Source organism: Mugil cephalus, chromosome 18, assembly GCF_022458985.1.
Source record: "Mugil cephalus isolate CIBA_MC_2020 chromosome 18, CIBA_Mcephalus_1.1, whole genome shotgun sequence".
Taxonomy (NCBI): Eukaryota; Metazoa; Chordata; class Actinopteri; order Mugiliformes; family Mugilidae; genus Mugil; species Mugil cephalus.
In genome coordinates this window covers 8,939,160-8,957,003 of record NC_061787.1, presented here as the reverse complement: position 1 = coordinate 8,957,003, position 17,844 = coordinate 8,939,160, and the positions used below count along the sequence as shown (strand labels likewise).

The window sequence follows — 17,844 nt, the reverse complement described above, 5'->3', positions numbered from 1 at the left end:
CCTTAAAATTATACTCACATTATATTTTGATATCAAGTGACCAATGTGAAAACATATTTACAATACATACTAACATAGTTACTAATGATAAATATGAGTGTACTGAATGGGCCTTTGTGGCAGCATATGCAGCCACAAGTCTTTTAAGTACAAAACATCACCAAAAATGGTCACCAGTTTCTAAGCTGCTTTTTGATTTAAAGTGTTTTCCTTCTTGCTCAGTTACTCTACTAATCTGACCAGCGCACAGCCGCTGCCAAATAATGGACAAGCAAGGAAAAGCTTGTGTAATGTCTCTCTGAAGCAGCATGTGAGTGGTTCAAGGTGCAGGGTTTTTCAAACCCATTCCTTCCAATAAACAACCATTTCCACTCGCTGCCTACGCAAACAGGACGTCCTGGAGATAATTCAGCAGCTGTGATACTCAGCTGTTACTGTTTGTTCTCTATTTTTTTAAGTTGAAAGTCTCTTGGGACGACTGACCGTCCTGATGTCACATCATTCCATTTTGTCATTTTGCGGCCGTGTGCCAAGTCTGCATATGAGCAAGAGGATTAAATTAAATTCATAGATGCATTTTTTTTCCCCCCACCTCGACCCTTTCTGCAGTCAATTAATTTGACAAACACGGCTCCTGTTTTTAATGCGTGTGATGGAGGGAAAGTCTTTAGCTGCCTTGTCAAGTCTTTCTTACTCATGAGTGATGACAACACAGCGTCCATCTTTTCAGTGATCGATGCTGAGCAGGAAAGTGTTCTCTCTTAAAAGCAGAGTCCTTGCTCCGTAGAGTTTTGATTGTTGCCAGCTGGGGGGAACTGTGTTTAGATGGAGCTCATGTCTGCATGTCTGCCCTTGATTACACATAAATGGCACAATGGCATGTTATAGTGTTTAAACTGAAATTTAACCTGCGTGCAACATAAATAAATATCCATCGACATCTATAACACTTAGATACATTGTCATATGTGCACCTTATTTAGATTTTTTAAATGTAATTTACAATGTAGGCTACTTCTACTCTACTTTATTCGCCTTAAAGGTAGTTATATTTTATTACAGACTAAAACACACAGTGTGGCCCCAGTTTAACCAGCTAAAGTTATCAGAATCCTTCTTCATTCATAAACTTTGTGTTAAATTCTGATACTATGACACTGTGGAGGACCAGTGAATTTCTTCTCTGATTGTCTGCGTGATTATTCAGTGGATACTGACGTATTTTTTCTCTATATTGGTTGGAACACACAGCATAATGAAATCTAAATTGCACGTTAAGAGACTCATACAAGCTACAGCAGCTACTTTCGGGTAAGAGATCTGAATATTTCCTCCAGCACTGCTGCGTTTCCACTCCCTCTAGAAATGCACAAAACCTAAATATCGCAATAAAAAACTGGTAATGGAAACAGCTGTATTTCGAAAAAAAAAACTCTCAAATAGCACTAAAACTTTTTTTTTATGCTCTCGTGAGGTGGTTTTTCAGATTTATCGATATAAAAGTGTATCACAAAATAGTGATAGTGAGGATCGATACTGAAATATCGATACTTCTGATACCAGGTGTTTATGCTCTAAAATCGATTCTCAAATCAAAATATCGATACTGTTGATACTTCAGTTATTAGATGGAATAGAAAGATATTAACATTTTTGCGCATTTCAAAGTAGTTAGTAATTATGACTTCAATCTCAATTAAAATCCAATGAAAACCCAACAATTCAGCACCAATATCAGAATCATTTCACTTCAAATCTGGGGATGTAAACCCTGAGTAAACTGAGTCAGAAGCAGAAGACTAACTTATTTCACTCCAGTTACCTGAAAAGGCCGAGCACTGTTGAGGTAGAGGGTCTTCCTGTGCCACAGGTTTCCTTGGTCTCCGTATCGAACCCACAGCATGTGACCGCGGCCCACGGCAGTGGTCCTCATGTACACAGCCAGGCGGAATATGTGCGATCCGAACATGTGGTAATGGAAGCGGAAGACGCAGTAGTGGCGGGACTTGGACGGATCCTTGTCACGCAGGTGGGTGGGTTGGAAGAGCCGGCTCAGCAGCACGGCCGTGTCCTTGAACTCCTGCGGCTCCGAGGACTCGATGTAGAGGTAGTGGCCGTGTCTGGTGCCCAGCGTGTGGTCCTTCCAGGGGCCCGTGTTAAAGGACGGAGTCGGGCCCTGGATGCGCGTCCAGTCGAACACGTCTCCTCCGCTCTGCTCCTGCTTCCAGCTGCACAGGCCGTGTTCAAAGTTACACTGGAGCTCTGGAGCTGTCAGACACCAAGGAATGAATGTCAGTGAAAAGTAAAGCTTCATTTGACCAATGTAGGAACAGCTAGGTAAAATATATAAGAAGAACTTTATCTACAGAACTTTTGCTTTTGTATTTGCATTTTCTAATACTTTACACTTACACACCACTCTACAGTTATTATAATGAAAAGTTACTTTCCTGAAAATATGACAAAAATGACTGCTCACTTCAAGATTGTCTCATGTTAGCAGGAAGTAGCTTTGTAGCCTTGAGAAAATATGGAAAGCGGCACCACAGAGTTCTCCCTTCTTCCTCAATCCAGATATTCCTTTCTAAACGTCTAGTCTTCAGTCCCAGTCGACACCACATGACACCACTTTTCATGCAAAAAGGCTCTATACAACTCTTTATACATTTAAAGCCCTGCAAACTACATTTGATCCCACTCATACCCAATCAATCAATTCCCCACCATTCAGATTTAAAACTTTGGACTGGAGTCAGCTTGAATCCTGGGTTCTATTAAAGCAAACTGTCTGGAAATCTGAACTTTTACTCTTTATTTTAAGCCTATTCCACTGACACTGCTTCTTTTTGCCATCATTCAGAGACACTCACAACACCCCTCCTCGTCCGACCCGTCCCCGCAGTCGTCCACAAGGTCACAGAGCTGCAGGTGCTCCACGCACGCCTTCGTGTGGACGCAGTGGAAGTGCGTGTGCGTGGGACACTGCGCCACCGCTGGGGGCATCGAGCAGTTCTTGAAGGTGACATCGTCCAAAGCGGAGAAGCCGTCGAACACGCCCAGGCTGATCTTAGCCAGGCTGATCTGGAAGGGCTGAGTGATGCGCCCGAGCTGCACGGTGACCTTGATCCAGCGGGTTCCTTGATCATACAGCGCTCTCCATATGACAGTGTTGTTGTGATCTCCATTGATCCGGAGGTTCATGTCGGCGGCGCCCACAGATATGCCCGAGTTATAATGCCTGAGGGGGGAAAGAGAAAGATGGAACATTGGGTTTCAGTGCCCTTTTTGAAATAATTTTCTCACTTCAGACGCTATATATCTTCATACGCCTCACGTGTGAATATGCTTCCTGGACATAATTCATCAGGGCTTTAACTTACTCTGAATAAAAAAAATACATTTATAAACCTCATGCACATTTCTGCCTCCCGTCACCGAGCAGAGAAATATAATCTGTCACCTGACATGAACTTTCAGGGCGAATAAAACTGCCAGAACATGACATATTCAGATGCATATCCTTTCATTGTTTGCCGCTGTGAAATAAGGGAAATGCTATGAGAGCAGAGGTGCGGAGGATGACATGATGGAAACTTAACGAGACAGCAGTGTGGGTGAGTCTACAGATGGAATAATTCAAGTTCTAATAATGAATCATGCAGCCTTTCCAAAAGACATCAGAGTTTATAAAGGGGGCAGGGCGTGCTGGGGCTCTCACCAGAAAGTCATGGTGCAGCCAGAGGCAGACTGCTTGAACCAGGGTCCTCGGAGAACGGCTGTCGGATAAAGGCTGCTGCTGTTCTTAAATATAAACATAAACTGACCTGCGGAGAGAGTGAGACGGCAATTATGCATTGAAACCATATTCAGCATCCATTTCACTCCTGCAAACAGCGCGTTCCAGCAGACGGTCAGTGAGTCACCTTTAAAAACAGTTGAAACGGTTATGAAAGCAGACAGCCGAGACATTTATTTGCTAAACATCTTCATCTTCCCACAACGTTTTTATTGCCAGACGCACTGTTTTTTTCTCTACCTTTCCCTCCGAGACCTTTGTGCGTTTAGTCTAGTCTATAATAATCACGCGCTAGAAACTAAATCGTACATCCTGTTCACTGAAGTCACTGCGTCGACAGCCTCTTGGCACTTTTCGCTTGCAGCCGGACAACAAATGTACGAGGTGAAGCTCGGTGCAGCTGTTTTCATTTCCTGACAACATAAAGACACATAACCACTTAATCAAGACAACTCAGTGAAACGGCCTAAAAACATACAAAGGTATTTAAGGTTTTTCTAGTTCAAGTAAAATTTAGTTTAATTAACTTTCTGTAACTGCTCGTCCTCTGGAGGGTAATTTACACTCACACCTGTTGCTAATTGAGAATCACCAATTAACCTAATGAGAATTTGTTTGGACGACTGGAGGAAGCCGTAGAGAAAACACTGTGAGGCATCAGTGCTAACCCCCACCCCACTGTGCCGCCCTGAAGTTTAATTTAAATATCACACAATATATATATATATATATATGATCCATTAACATAATTTCTTTCAGCATTCCTCGAGAAAATGATTTTGATTTAGCATTTAGCATAATTCATGATGTAAACGAAACACTAGCTCTGCTTTGCTCGGCCTCTATGTACTTTTAATATATACATATATGTCCAAATCAGAATAATAAAGTAATTAGAAAATTAAATTTATGTCAGTATGACATTTGAGGGCAGTTTTATTGCACCAACTTCCAGTTTTAACAAACTGAGGAGACTTTTATCACTACTATGCTAAGCTACTAGTGCTACTGCTAGGCTAGAGTTTAGCTAGCTAGCTAGATATTTATTCCTTGTCATGACTTTATTTACCTACTGTAGTTCTAGTGATGTGTTTTGCCAGTGTGTGGTACTGTTCATTAAATCTCTTCCAGAAAAGAAAAAAAAAATGACACCTGTTCTGCAGCAGAGTATGAAGCTACTGGAGATGTCAAATAAGCGCAGCTTGAACACCGCCACGTGCTTGCACGCTGCCGCAGACTAGATAAGACTTTGAATGGCTGCAGTCATATCGTTACATCTTCAAACAGATGCTCCCATCAGGACGTGTGTAATTTCACGAAGCCTCGCTTTTGTATCTGCACAGCCTCCAAAAACAAAACCTAACAGAGCATCTTTTCACAGCGTGTTCGCACAACGTACACAACAAAAACAACAGATGGTGCCTGCGCGGAGTCAGCCTGCAAAAAGACTTCTTGTTAAAATCATGCCTTGAAGTGTCAAGTCTGTTCTGGAGGGTAGATGTGGAGAAAATAATGAACACGCAGCAACATGTTGTGGTACTTGGAGCTGGGAGAAACTATTGTACTGCCTTGTTTATTACAATGAATGGCGGTAAAATGCTTAATGTGGATTTATTTCCAGTGAAATGGCTGAGAAAGCATTTCTCCATGAATGTCTTACCTCTGAAAAAGCGCAGACAGCAGCTTATTATCTGCAGACTTACCGTGATTTAATCAGTAGACAATTTTTATCTTTTTCCAGTTATTTCTGACCAAACTCCCTGGACACAGTGTAATCCCCTTATCGGCTCATCGCACTTGTATTCTTATTTTCACTGACTGCTCGTGTCACATAGCCACACCGCTATTGTGAATTCATGATGAGTTTGCTTCTGTACCTTCAGTGCTGTTAGTGGAGTGGTCCAGTGGTGGCGGGCGGCCGTAATACTCTGGAGGCACCTCGGCGGATGAGCCCCTGACCCAGTCAAAGCCGTCGCCGAGGGTGAGCTCGTACCAGCCACAAGCACCAGCTTCAAAGTCGCACTCGGAGGCTGAATGAACAGAGACGGGAAATCATTTGAAGGCTCATTAGCATCTGATCTTCTCTGATCTTCTCCGATCTCCAGATTAGCTACTAATGGGTTGCCTCTTCTAATTAAAAAGGTGAAGAATGAATTATAAATCCCAACGTGGGTGAAGATCATCGTGGGATAAATGAAAGGATAATCTTGTTTTATCTTATCTTATCTTATCGTCTGAGAGAGACCGGCTAATAAAGTTGCCAAGTGTGAGGAGCTGCCAGTTCATGGTTAAATCACCTGTCAAAATTATTTACGAAATAAGATCAGATTATTCGATGAGGAAAAGCCAACGGACGGTATAACCCTATGTGCATAAAACAATAAAAATGCACTTGAGCACAAAAAAAAAAAAAAAATCCAGTCAAAGCTGAAGATTGCAGCGCTAAGAAAGCAGACAATAAAATCCGCGGTTTAAATCAATTTGCTTGTGGATTCTCGGCCAATTTTGTGTTCATTTTGAAAATATTGCCCCAGTGCAGAGACAGAGAGGAATAAAAGCCTCATTCCTTTTTAGAAAATTTTTTGGTTGAGTCACAGATGCAGCACCAGCACAGCTCAGATCTGAATAAAACTCTCTGATTAATGACTGTGTCATAAAGTGTCTGGAACATTTTAGAAAAGAGGTTAACAACTGCCCTCAAGGTGCAATTCATCCAACTTTTTGCTAACAGTTGGCTAATAACCATAGGTCTTCAACAGGGGGTCCGCACCCTCATTCAGCGATACAGGAGCTGTCTTAACACGGCACCATTTCACACAAAGCGTCACACCAGACCTGTCAATCTAAGCCTCCTGTACACAGTAGCCAATCACAAGGCCACATATAAACCGCTAACTCTGTCAGGTTCCTCGCAATCGGCCAAGAGCCTATTCAGTTCCCAGGTGAAATCACAGAAGAGAAGCTAACAGTGCAGCCAGCTCCCATCAGCCAGTTACTGAGGCCAAAATGGACCACTCACTTTGTCACTTGAACAAAAAATAAAAATAAGCTGGAAGACTACAACTGTATTTGTCTCATATAACGTTGACATCCTGTGGTGTTTAACTAGGTGGACAAATGCAAACCAAAAAAGAAATCTAGAAATCTATAACTGGATAACAAAAAGTGAGTTATACAAAAATGGGGGAAATTAGCCCTACAGACAAACTATTTCTGTACTGGGCTGTAAACACGAGTCAGCCTCAAATGAATGAAAATTTTTGGCACTTCCATGTTGGCTTGGTTTCTTAGCCCTGGACGTCAATGCTTGGTTTAGGCAGGATGTCAAAATGACAGACCAAGCATGAAAGCTGACACAATTACAATTTTACGCAACTTAAACCCAACAGGCTGTTACATTATCTTCTCTCACTTCACAGTTCTGTACTTCAACAAGGACAGCTTCAACAAATAAAACAAAAATGAAATAATACTGTGATTGTTAAATTACCTGGAGGCAGACTGTGTTTTTTTTTTTATTATTATTAAATAAAAACAATGATATCACGTAAGGACAAAAAGGTTCTTACGGCAGCTGGCTTCGTCCTCTCCATGTGGACAATGTGGGGTGAAGTCGCACACTTTGCTCTCCTCAACGCACTCCCCATTTCCACAGGCAAACCACGAGGGAGGGCAGGCAGGTGGAGGGGAAACACTGCTCTCTGCAATAGCAATTAAAAATCTAACATTAGTACAATCATTTTGATTGAACTGCTCTATTCACTCTATTCAAGAGGCACTTTCAATTTTTGGAACAAGAAAGAGCAACCGCAGTGATCTGGTAGATGAGGAGCTGCACACGTCCAAATTCTCAGTGAGGTAAACAACAGCTTTCATACACACTTTCTGCAGCATAAAATCAGATAATGTCACTTACAGAAAGATGGAAATAGGCCAGTTATTTCCTAACTAAGTTTGTTCCTCTGTCCTCTGAATACTGTGACACTATACTGTAACCAAATTTTTGGTATTTTACAATTGCAAAATCTTTGGTTGATTAGACATTTTTTATATATGTATATTTTTAATTTTCCCCCACAAATTAAAACTTCTTCAAATACACATTAACATGAATCCAACATATTTTAGTAAAGGGATAAGGGATAGCTTAATATTGAATGCACAATGATAGCATTAGGTCAAGTTTAACATAGAACATATAATAGGTAGGGGGTCCCTACTTAATCTCTGTATCCGTTTGGGGGCATTAGGACGCTGCATTAAATCAAAATCTTTCCATTCATCCATTTCACCTTCATCAAAACCAGTGTCCATCCTTCCAGATTCCTGCTTCACCACCACCACTGGCTAAACTCCATCGGAGGATATTCACGTATAGATTAGCTCATTGTATAACTACTCTTGTGTCAAATAAATAACTTAATTAGCTTTCTCTCACACACAAAGGTTACAGTAATCAATGTGGAAATATGTGGCGGATGTTGCCAAGTATAAAGGCAATGAAGAAGTGTCTCCAGCTACACTAAGCGGCTCTGTAAGGCCGTGCATTCACTGATTAGCACTGAGCACTAAGCAAAGGCCGATGACAAACTGAGGCAAGTATTGGTCATAAAACTAAGTACCTTTCCTCTGACAATGCCATGAGATTGAAAAGTAAGGAAAAAGTATTGTTGTCGATGTCCAACCTGAATGGGCTGAGATTAAATTCAGTGGCTTTCCATCAAATAGTTGTTGAGTGATTTAAGTCATAGACAGTTTGCCTCTACAAGTACTGCCTTTTAAGATAAATTCTTATTGGCATCTGATCTATATGAACTGGGGAACTTTGGTCTCAGTCAGTGGCATTTGTTCTGAGATTAAAGAGGCCTTAGAAAAGTGAAAGCCACAGGCTGTAGTCTAAACAAAACAATCAATAAAATAATCTTATTTAATATATATTTAATGGGCAGAGAGCAGGGAGATCATCCTGCTTTGGATAAAGAATAGTGGCTGTGAGGACGACGAGCTTGTGACTGTATGAAACCATAAATCATCCCTTGTTAGATTTCTATCCAAATGGACGGCGCTTTATCGAACACTCCCAGCCAAGATGTTGAGCCGTGTCATATTCATCACTGAGCTGGCAGCATAATGTAGGAGACACAAGTAAGACCGTCCCTCCATATTCAGCTCAAAGAAACGTTCGGTAAGCACTATTTTAATGATTCACTTGCTCCAGCTATGAATCTCGCCCCTTTCATCAGTATTCAAAACAAGTTTGTGGCGGTCTGTTTATGTGTGGCAATATTTCAAAACCGTCTACGTGTGAACTCGTCCCGTCTGTGTGGCGAGATGTTATTAATGGTAGCAGTACCAGACGCAGTCACGCAGCCGGGGCCGAGGGATAAGTCATCGACGGCCAGGAACTCGGAGGCTTCGCTGTCAGCTGAAAGTTCCCCTCGAATCACCACCTTGAAGAGAAGAGACGTCCCTCAGTCACCGCTTTTTATTTACGCCATCATGCTGCTCGTGTGCAGTGGTGCATGCACATCTCTGCATCTAGTATGTTCCTTATGTAAGACTGATATTAGACCTAATGGACAACCAGTGTTACAAAGACAATAAAATAATCATAAAAAAAAACAAAAAATAAGACTTTTTGATGACTCGTATGATTTCTTTTATGTTTATCTTAATGGCAGAGATATGCTAACATTAGTTCTAAACACAAAGCTAAAGGCTAATATGAGTGTCCTTTGCTTCGCAGTGATGTGAATATTTGATTTGATCGTGGAACTGGATGACAATTTAAAATTATGATATTTAATACTGTAGGAAACATAAGAATATGTATAAAATAGTAATGTACGTAAACAGGAAATCTCAAGAAATCAACCGAGCCATGTCAGGCATGTCAGGATGTCCCCTAACAGACAATACTAAAAAAACATCAATTTTCTTATCAACGTGTTATCATAATACTATCTTGGATGCAGAGGTCAAAGTCCACAACTTTATTGACACGAGTGCAGTTTTACACCCCCGTCATGTATGACTGATTTAAACAAATGGTAGATCTTGGCAAGATAGTTGATGTGAAAACAGACTTCAAATTCAGGTGGGAAGTCTTTTAAAGCCAAACCTGGACATTGAGGTCAAGACAGTACAGAATATGTACCAAAAAAAAGTCTTTATTTGACACAGAGAATAACCTCAACATGCTCGTTGAGCAAACAGACTCGCAGTGGTAAGTAATAACCCAATTAACTCAACTGCCTTTGAAACAGGACCTGGATTAATGGAGGGGAATGTGAAAGAAAGCAGAGAGAAGACCTCCTTTTACTCCGATCAGCCACGTAAAGAAACTGCTGTGGTCAGGTGACAGATGGCGAAGGCGGAGAGGAGGAAAAGGTGACACATTGTCATTGTCAAAAGATATTGGAAGGACACAAGCAGCAGGCTTTCGTAGGACTCCAGATGGGCCCTGAAGGGTCCGGTTGGGTCAGCGCCCTCTGACTGCACATAAATGCCTCCTGTGGTGCAGCTCAGTTCTGCTGAGATGACTTTATTAGTTTCCAGGAACCTTGTAATGCAGCTACATCTGACACCGTATACAATAGACTGTATATAAATATGGACAACGTCTCGCCACGTCCTTGCATTGGCCAAACTGACGCTATTTTTTCCCAGGGATACGTTCAGCGCCACCTTGTGACTGAGTCTGGTCAGTGTTGTCCGAGACTGGACTCACTAATACTACGCTCTGCTCTACCTCCACCAGCTACAAGGAAATATTGTTGGCTTATACACTGTATTTATGTTTAATTAACTCAACTCTCTCGTCCCACATAACCGCTTCATGGAGCGGTTGGCATGGCAACTGGTAGTCGTCATTACATCACATCCTGTTTCCATCGCGTCAAATCACTAACTAAAACAAAACTCACCCAAAATATTGACACTGGAATATTATTATAACTACACAGAACAACGGAAATCATTCTTGAACATTGTGTAATTTATTATTTTAGTTCAGCCCAAGTCCCACCCACTTACATAGAGGAGGTGGAGCTTATGACCTGTACTGCAGCCAGACACCAGGGGGAGCTCTACTTGCTTTGGCTGCACTTTTGAATAGCTGTTCCGCGGTCCATCGTTTTCCTACTAAAAAAACGCTGCATACCCTAAGAACCCCCAAAATCTCATCTCATCTTCTACTACAAGTTATCCTCACTAGGGTCAAACAAATCTTAAAAACTATGGCACATTAACGTACAACACAATAATGCTGAAAAGTAAGCAGTTCATCAGTCTTTGTTTACACCTGAGGCTAATCATTTGTTCCTGATAAAGTTCAATGTCCACGGCTAAATAACCAGACACAGAGAAAAGCCACAGATTTATAATCTGAAGACAAAGCTGGAGTGACGCAGGATTTGGAAGATGACAATATCGCGTGACAATCCATCTTGTCAAGCTTCACACCTAAGTCCAGACAATTCAGTGTTCTTTGAGGAACGTCTGGCAGCTACAGACTTGACAATAATCATTCATACGAGTGACTTTTAAGCGACGCTAGAACTGTTTACCAATGTGCTAATGTGTCTAATGTGCGACTGGATTGTTCATCAAGTGTCTTCGGTGGCTTCACAGTATTATCTAATTATTTGACACCATTAGTGAGAGGGCTCTCAGGCCACTATGTACACTTACTACTTCACTGTATATTTTCCTAACAAGGAATAAACTCTTGTCAAAGTCATGTTTAATCTAATCCGGTCTGACTGCTGGGCTTAATGGGGACAAGGAATCATCAGGGTCTATAATAAAAAGGCAGTAGGTTGAGGGTTAGTGGGGAAAAAGAGCTCGTTCATAAGATAATTTTGTTTTTTAAGGAAAAATCCCGGCTCCACCGGTTTTCTCACCAAAAACAAAACAGTTGGACAGATGGGCCATAAAACCAAAACAGTGAGCTGAAAGACATTGGAGTTATAAAATAATAATGACCTGTTACTCATATATAAGTTACAGGTCATTATTACGTCACAGAATGTGGCTATTGACTGAAAATGAAACAAGAAGCTGCTGACCAGCACCAATACCTTACTGCTACAATAGTAAACAGCAGTATTAATGTGTAGTTAAGCGTATGGATGTTACTGACCTGAAAGCTGTGATTGCTGGACAACTGAACCACCGTCTTGAGCCATGTGTCCTCCTGCTGGTGTGTGGAGCGTTTCCACACCTCTGTGCTCGGACCTGTCGGATGAACCCGAACCAGGACCTGAAGATCTCCATGTGTTGTCCCAACATAATGGTAGAAACTCATCTGATGAATAACATCGTATTAGTTGATGTCACATGGCTTTGCCTTATTTTATGCTAAAACAATCAGATACCTGGCATGTCTCACTGGGCTGGAGGACGGGACTGTTCAGGTCGGCTGTGGTTTTGCTTCCTCTGACGGGTGAGAGGGACAGAAAATGCACTGTGGGAGAGAGGATAGGGAAGACATGGATAAAACAATCATAACGCTTGTAGTTTCCACGTGGAAACGTCTGTTGGTCCAACCTGACGTCTTGTTTGTGTGGTCGTGTTTGAGTCCTGCGACCTCGGTGGATCTGGTCCATGTGGAGAGCGTCTCTGAGCTTTGGATCAGGTCACAGAAACTCTCCTCAAAGTCACACCTGTGATATGTAGAACCTGCAACGTGAAACATTGACACAACACAGTGTTTATTTCTGTTTGAGATACATTTTACCATTATCCAACATTATCGTGTGCATTTGGTTTTAGCTGTGGATGCATAAGGAAGCAGAATTAACTCTGATGCAACAAACATATACAACATATTTTTATTAATTTGTACCCATGTGTAAAGAAAATAAAAACAGCTCTACCAGAATATTAGGCTTACTAGGCTTACACTGTAGCATCCAATTTTTATAGCTATACATTGTATTTTAGGATGTTATTTTATATGTTTCAGTCTGTCCTGTGTGATGCACAGTTATAAAAAGTGTTAATCTTATTAACCCTTTGACTTCCACACTAAGAAATATGATTAATCACGATTAACTATCACTAATTTTTAAACTATATTGTGCACTGCAAACTGAGTATTTTGACGTATCGTTATTAAAATGTTCACACGATTGTACAGATTGATAGAATATAAACACTGAAGCTATATGATGTATATTTTCATCTGTTCAAAAGTGCTATAACTCAAAAAATATAAAAGCCGCAGCTTAGATATTTGCATATACAAGGTGTTCACACATGGGCAAATTTGTGCAAATTGAATGACTAGCAATGGTTGGAAAATGGGTACAAAATGAGAAATTAAGCATTTTATTGTCTACTAATACTATTGGACAAAAGGTCAACGGTGTGGTTACAATGCCAAGGGTTAATAACCTTGGATTGTATGAAATATTCATGTGCATTGTCTCCTCTGAATCCTTTGCATGGACTAAATTTGCACTCAAACATTACATATATTTAACTCTTCTATTTAAATTTTTTATTGTATTTATTACTTTATTCTTTTCCTGACTTTTATCCTGAGATTAAAAAAACAACAACAACAACAACAAAAAACATATTGTATGCTGGCCTACACTGGAAATACCGAACTATTGACTATTCAGCTTCAGAAAACAAGGAACAGGGATAAACATTCTGCTCTTAAGATTTCTGGGAACTTCAAAAGCAACAATCATGTCAGAAAAATAGTTGCTGTTGGGGCTGTTTGGAGGATAAATAAACATTTGTTTGAAGCAAAACAGCTTTTTTTTTTTTTTTTTTACTGTAAAGATGAGTAAAACAGTAAACCAAGGACGACTGCAGTATTAAGAAAAACAAATACACATGATTAATTAATGAGCATTTTTAACAAAGGTATTATTTGCATGAAGTCAAGTGACAAGTGGTAAATCATTTACAACACACCATTATGCAGATATAAAACTATAATTCAATCCCACACATACAATAGCAGCTTCAAACTATATATGAAAAAGGTCTTTTCGTACCAGATTAACACTGATAAATACACAATATTGTATAATTGGTGAATGACATTAGAAATAAATATAAACTGAAGAAATTACACAATAAGAAAAATTGTCATAACAAGTTTCTGATTGTTATGACAGGCCTCTGTTATCCAGGCCCCATGTGGTACACACCGCTGTAGGCTTAAGGCTTTTGAGTAATGGCAGATCATGGATATGTTGGACATGGGTTTGTCCTTCTCTTCTCACAGTTTAGAGACACTTCAGTATTAATGTTACAAGTTAAAAGTTTCATTTGCATATTTACAAAAATTAATGACTGCAGCCGTGTATAATTTATGACTTTCTGTTTAAATCTTGCCCAGCTTCTGTAAACCAGTGTGCTTCTTTATAAACTCTTCTTTATTATCGGTTTTAAGTTTTCAATCCATACTCACAGTTCCTTTCGTCGCTGCCATCTCCACAGTCGTCGGTGAAGTCGCACACGCAGCTCTCAGTCACACAAACCCCGTTAGCGCAACTAAACTCCTGCGTTGAACAGGTGCCGGCGGACGCTGGGTTATAAACCACAGCGAAGGCCAACAGCAGCCACACCGAGTCCAGCAGTAAAGCCATCGGCAGGTTATTGTTTGTCCTTCTAGTCAATCACCGTTTCTTCACCTTCCAAGTTTCAGCATTTTGTCGTCGAGACATAAGGAATAATTCCAGTCTGTGAGCAGCTTTCTCAGATCGGTCCTATGTTCGAGTATACAAGGCCAGTTGTAAAAAGCAATAAATGGCTTTTATGGCTGTTACCCAAGCTCACTCTGCTTGTTCATGCGTCCGAGACACACAGAGTCATGTTATTACAATAAGAGGGAACATGTTTGTCAAAAGGCAACAGATTGATGTTTAAAAATATATTGAAATTAACATTAAAAACTGGTTCTTTCTGAAGATTATATTACTGTACCTTCATGTGTACAGCTCATCAATGAACATGTTGTATAAAATTTATAGTTAGTGTCATAAAACATTTATTAAATATAAAAAAAATTGACGTGAATGTGCCTAATTTTCCAAAGAATATGTAAGAATTTGGGATTACGCACAGATGTGTTTAAATTAGGCTAAAATCTAAATTTTGCATCAATTTTGCAAACACAATACAATGAGATGCAAGTGAACAACATGAAATCAACATGCTAGCATCTGTACAATGACAATATTTTAACTTTAAAAATGTAAATGCACCAAGCTGTGCTAGCGTTATTGCTCATGGCAAAAATACCAACATGGCCGAATGTAAACACTTCTCCTATTTGCATGAAAAGCACCTAATACTGGTAGACACTGAGAATCCTTCAGAGGACTAGCCGTCCTCAACAAGATAGGACACATTAGCTCCAACTAATTAAAGGCTGATAGATTGAACACATGGCAAAGGGAGAGAAGAAGATGAGATGAGGATTATATGAACTGCTATGAGAGGGTCATTAACTGTGCCCAACAGGGCTCAGCTCCACTTTAGAGCGAGGTATAATTTCATTTCACAGCAATCAATAAACACCAAGCCTTAAAACAGAAAGCAACAAGCCTGTACAAGAGCTAGTGTGGTTCAAATGAAATTAACCTTGAGAGAAAAGGCGAGCTTGATGGCTCCTCTGGGGATGAGGAACCAACGAAACAAGGGAAAGATCACGTCTGGATTGACCCCTATTGGCAGTGAGCGTGTACACCATGCAGGGACATGTAGTATAAAGGCCAAAGGTTTGAACTGTGCCCTGTTTAGCTGCTGCGTCTAAAGCTAAACAGCAATAAGCCATTCTGAATGGGCAGCGTCAGCTTGTGGCGACACAGACAATCAGCGTATTCTGGTTGTAATGTGAGGTAGGGCGAGTGCGGAATAACAACATGGACATGGTGTCATCAATATCATTTCACAAAGAGCAGCAATAAAGTGCTCAAGGATGGAAGCTCATTACATAACATAAAACCGTACAGGATTAGTAGTTTAATCCTAAAGGGAAATTCACTGCATGAAAACAAATGACAAAACTGGTCAAATCATAACAGCACTGCAGACGCTGTATTTATTCTAATTAGCGTCTTAAGTGTTAATGTTAGTATGTTAACAGGCTCACAAACACAAAGCTAATGTGCACGTGTTTAATAGGTCACTGTTTTTGTAAAGTCTTTGCTCACAATAACAAATGTTACATTCCTAAACATTTATTATGTTCACCCTCTGCTAACTTTTGCTAGTAGTAGCTGATTAAAGTGTTGTGAGTATAGTTTTGAAAGTAAGGAGAGATCTAAAGTGACCTTTAACAAACACCATAATTCGATGTGCTAACTAGATCAGGCATCTTTGTTCATGTTTAGCAACAGTATCAGGCCTAAAGATTTTCTGGTGTCCCACCACATTCGCTAATGCACACTTTTTCGGTCTTTGTCTTAGGTTATCTGATAAACAGACACACAGCTGCATAGCTTAACACTGCCAGTGAACAATAACATTTTTAAAAACGTGTGATTTTCTTTCATTGTAGGCTAGCTTGACTTTCGCCACCTAGGCTACATAAAAACTGACCCAAATTCACTTTTTTTTCCAGGCCTAAAAGGTAACTTAGTCTAGGTCCTGGCTGCCCGATTTAGCGCCCACTTGGCTCGCAACCAATTATATTTAATTATTTTTTTTTTTACATATAATTTTCCCACCGTCAGCGCTCGGAGTGGAAGTGCAACAATATTCAATGAGAGCGACTCATTGAATATTGGTGCACTTCCACTCCTCACCAGAGAATACCATTGTAATACATTGATGGTAGGGTGGCGCTGTTGAGCTTCTGTCAGCTCAAATCCTGTGAGGTGAAGAAGACCAGCAGCGAGTGAGAGGATGCAGATGGAGCGTGTTATTCATTGACTGTATACTAGACAGTGGTACATAAAAAATAAAAAGTTGGAAAACGATTATCTTTTTACCGATGTTGATTCCACCACAGTGCATATTGTATGATTGAAGTCAGTTGTGTGATTAACGGAGGCATGTTTTATCCTGTTTATTGCACTAAGTACAGCACTGATTTCATTTTGGGCCCAATTTTTGTCCCATTTTACTTCACTAAAGGTCTTTGTATTTGAAGATATATATAGAAGATGTATAAAGTATTCAAATATTTCTTCAAATATTTCAGAGTGCTTCAATAATTTTTCTTATTTAAAGCAGACAGATAGATGTTCAGTCATTACTGAACATATGAGAAGCACAATACACAGTCATTCATTTTTCAAAATTAATATGTGATAGTGTTTGTTTTGCACATGCATGCTGTATATACCAATATTTAACTTAACGTACTGCAAAATTAACATTTTAGCCCATGAACCTCTCCCTGGATGCATTTTTGGCCCTCAACTGGGAAGAATTTGGGCACCACTGGTCTAGGTCTATTACACAGCTGCATTGGCATAACATAGGCAATAGACAAGGCAATGGACTGCACACCCTTTTCACTGGCTGGATCTCTATCACCAGCTTTTTAGCCAATTCACCAGCTTGAAACAATTTTTTAGCCTTTTCTACCTTCCTGTTTCCCAGATAATAGTAGCTCTTCTGATTTCCCGAAGTCTTCGTGCAGTGTATTTAAGTGCATTGGCTCAGACACAGGGGACATGAGGTGAAGTCAAAGTCAGCCTTTGTTGCTGACAGTTTATTGATGCAGTCTTAAGAATGGACATTAAAGTTGATACATCATTTTAATTTTTAAGGGAAATTAACCAATTCACCCCAAAAAAGGTCATGTAGGCCAGTGCCCAGTTTAGACTGATAGTTCCCGAGATACTGCAAACAACACACGTCTACCGTGTTGCTAAAGAACAACAGACGGGACGAATCCAGTCGCTCACATTTATCCTCAACTACAAGATCTCATGTCGTGTTTTGTCATTTTAAGGGATGCCTCAGTTTGGATTGCAGTTGTGATCAGTTTTGAAGCACATGCTTGGTTGGAGAAGAAGGTTACGAAAACGTAGCATTAATTTTCATGAGTTCTTGCCTCCACAGCTCAG

General features: G+C 40.3%; 1 protein-coding gene across 3 annotated transcripts in view; it reads right to left on the bottom strand.

Moving 5' to 3' along the window:
* The window catches only part of malrd1 (MAM and LDL receptor class A domain containing 1), a 52,675-nt gene extending 38,119 nt beyond the window's left edge, over positions 1-14,556 (bottom strand). For 2 of the 3 annotated variants that reach the window (XM_047568833.1, XM_047568834.1), the window contains exons 1-10: positions 14,232-14,555; positions 12,347-12,478; positions 12,175-12,263; positions 11,940-12,104; positions 9,150-9,246; positions 7,366-7,497; positions 5,674-5,826; positions 3,719-3,824; positions 2,871-3,238; positions 1,823-2,268 (exon numbers count right to left, since the gene is read on the bottom strand). In XM_047568833.1, the coding sequence (XP_047424789.1) occupies positions 1,823-2,268; positions 2,871-3,238; positions 3,719-3,824; positions 5,674-5,826; positions 7,366-7,497; positions 9,150-9,246; positions 11,940-12,104; positions 12,175-12,263; positions 12,347-12,478; positions 14,232-14,409 (1,866 nt within the window). In that variant the 5' untranslated portion in view covers positions 14,410-14,555. Of the gene's footprint in view, positions 1-1,822; positions 2,269-2,870; positions 3,239-3,718; positions 3,825-5,673; positions 5,827-7,365; positions 7,498-9,149; positions 9,247-11,939; positions 12,105-12,174; positions 12,264-12,346; positions 12,479-14,231 lie in introns of all 3 variants that reach the window. The other variant, XM_047568835.1, reaches the window with a different exon arrangement.
* Between the last annotated feature and the right edge of the window lie 3,288 nt (positions 14,557-17,844).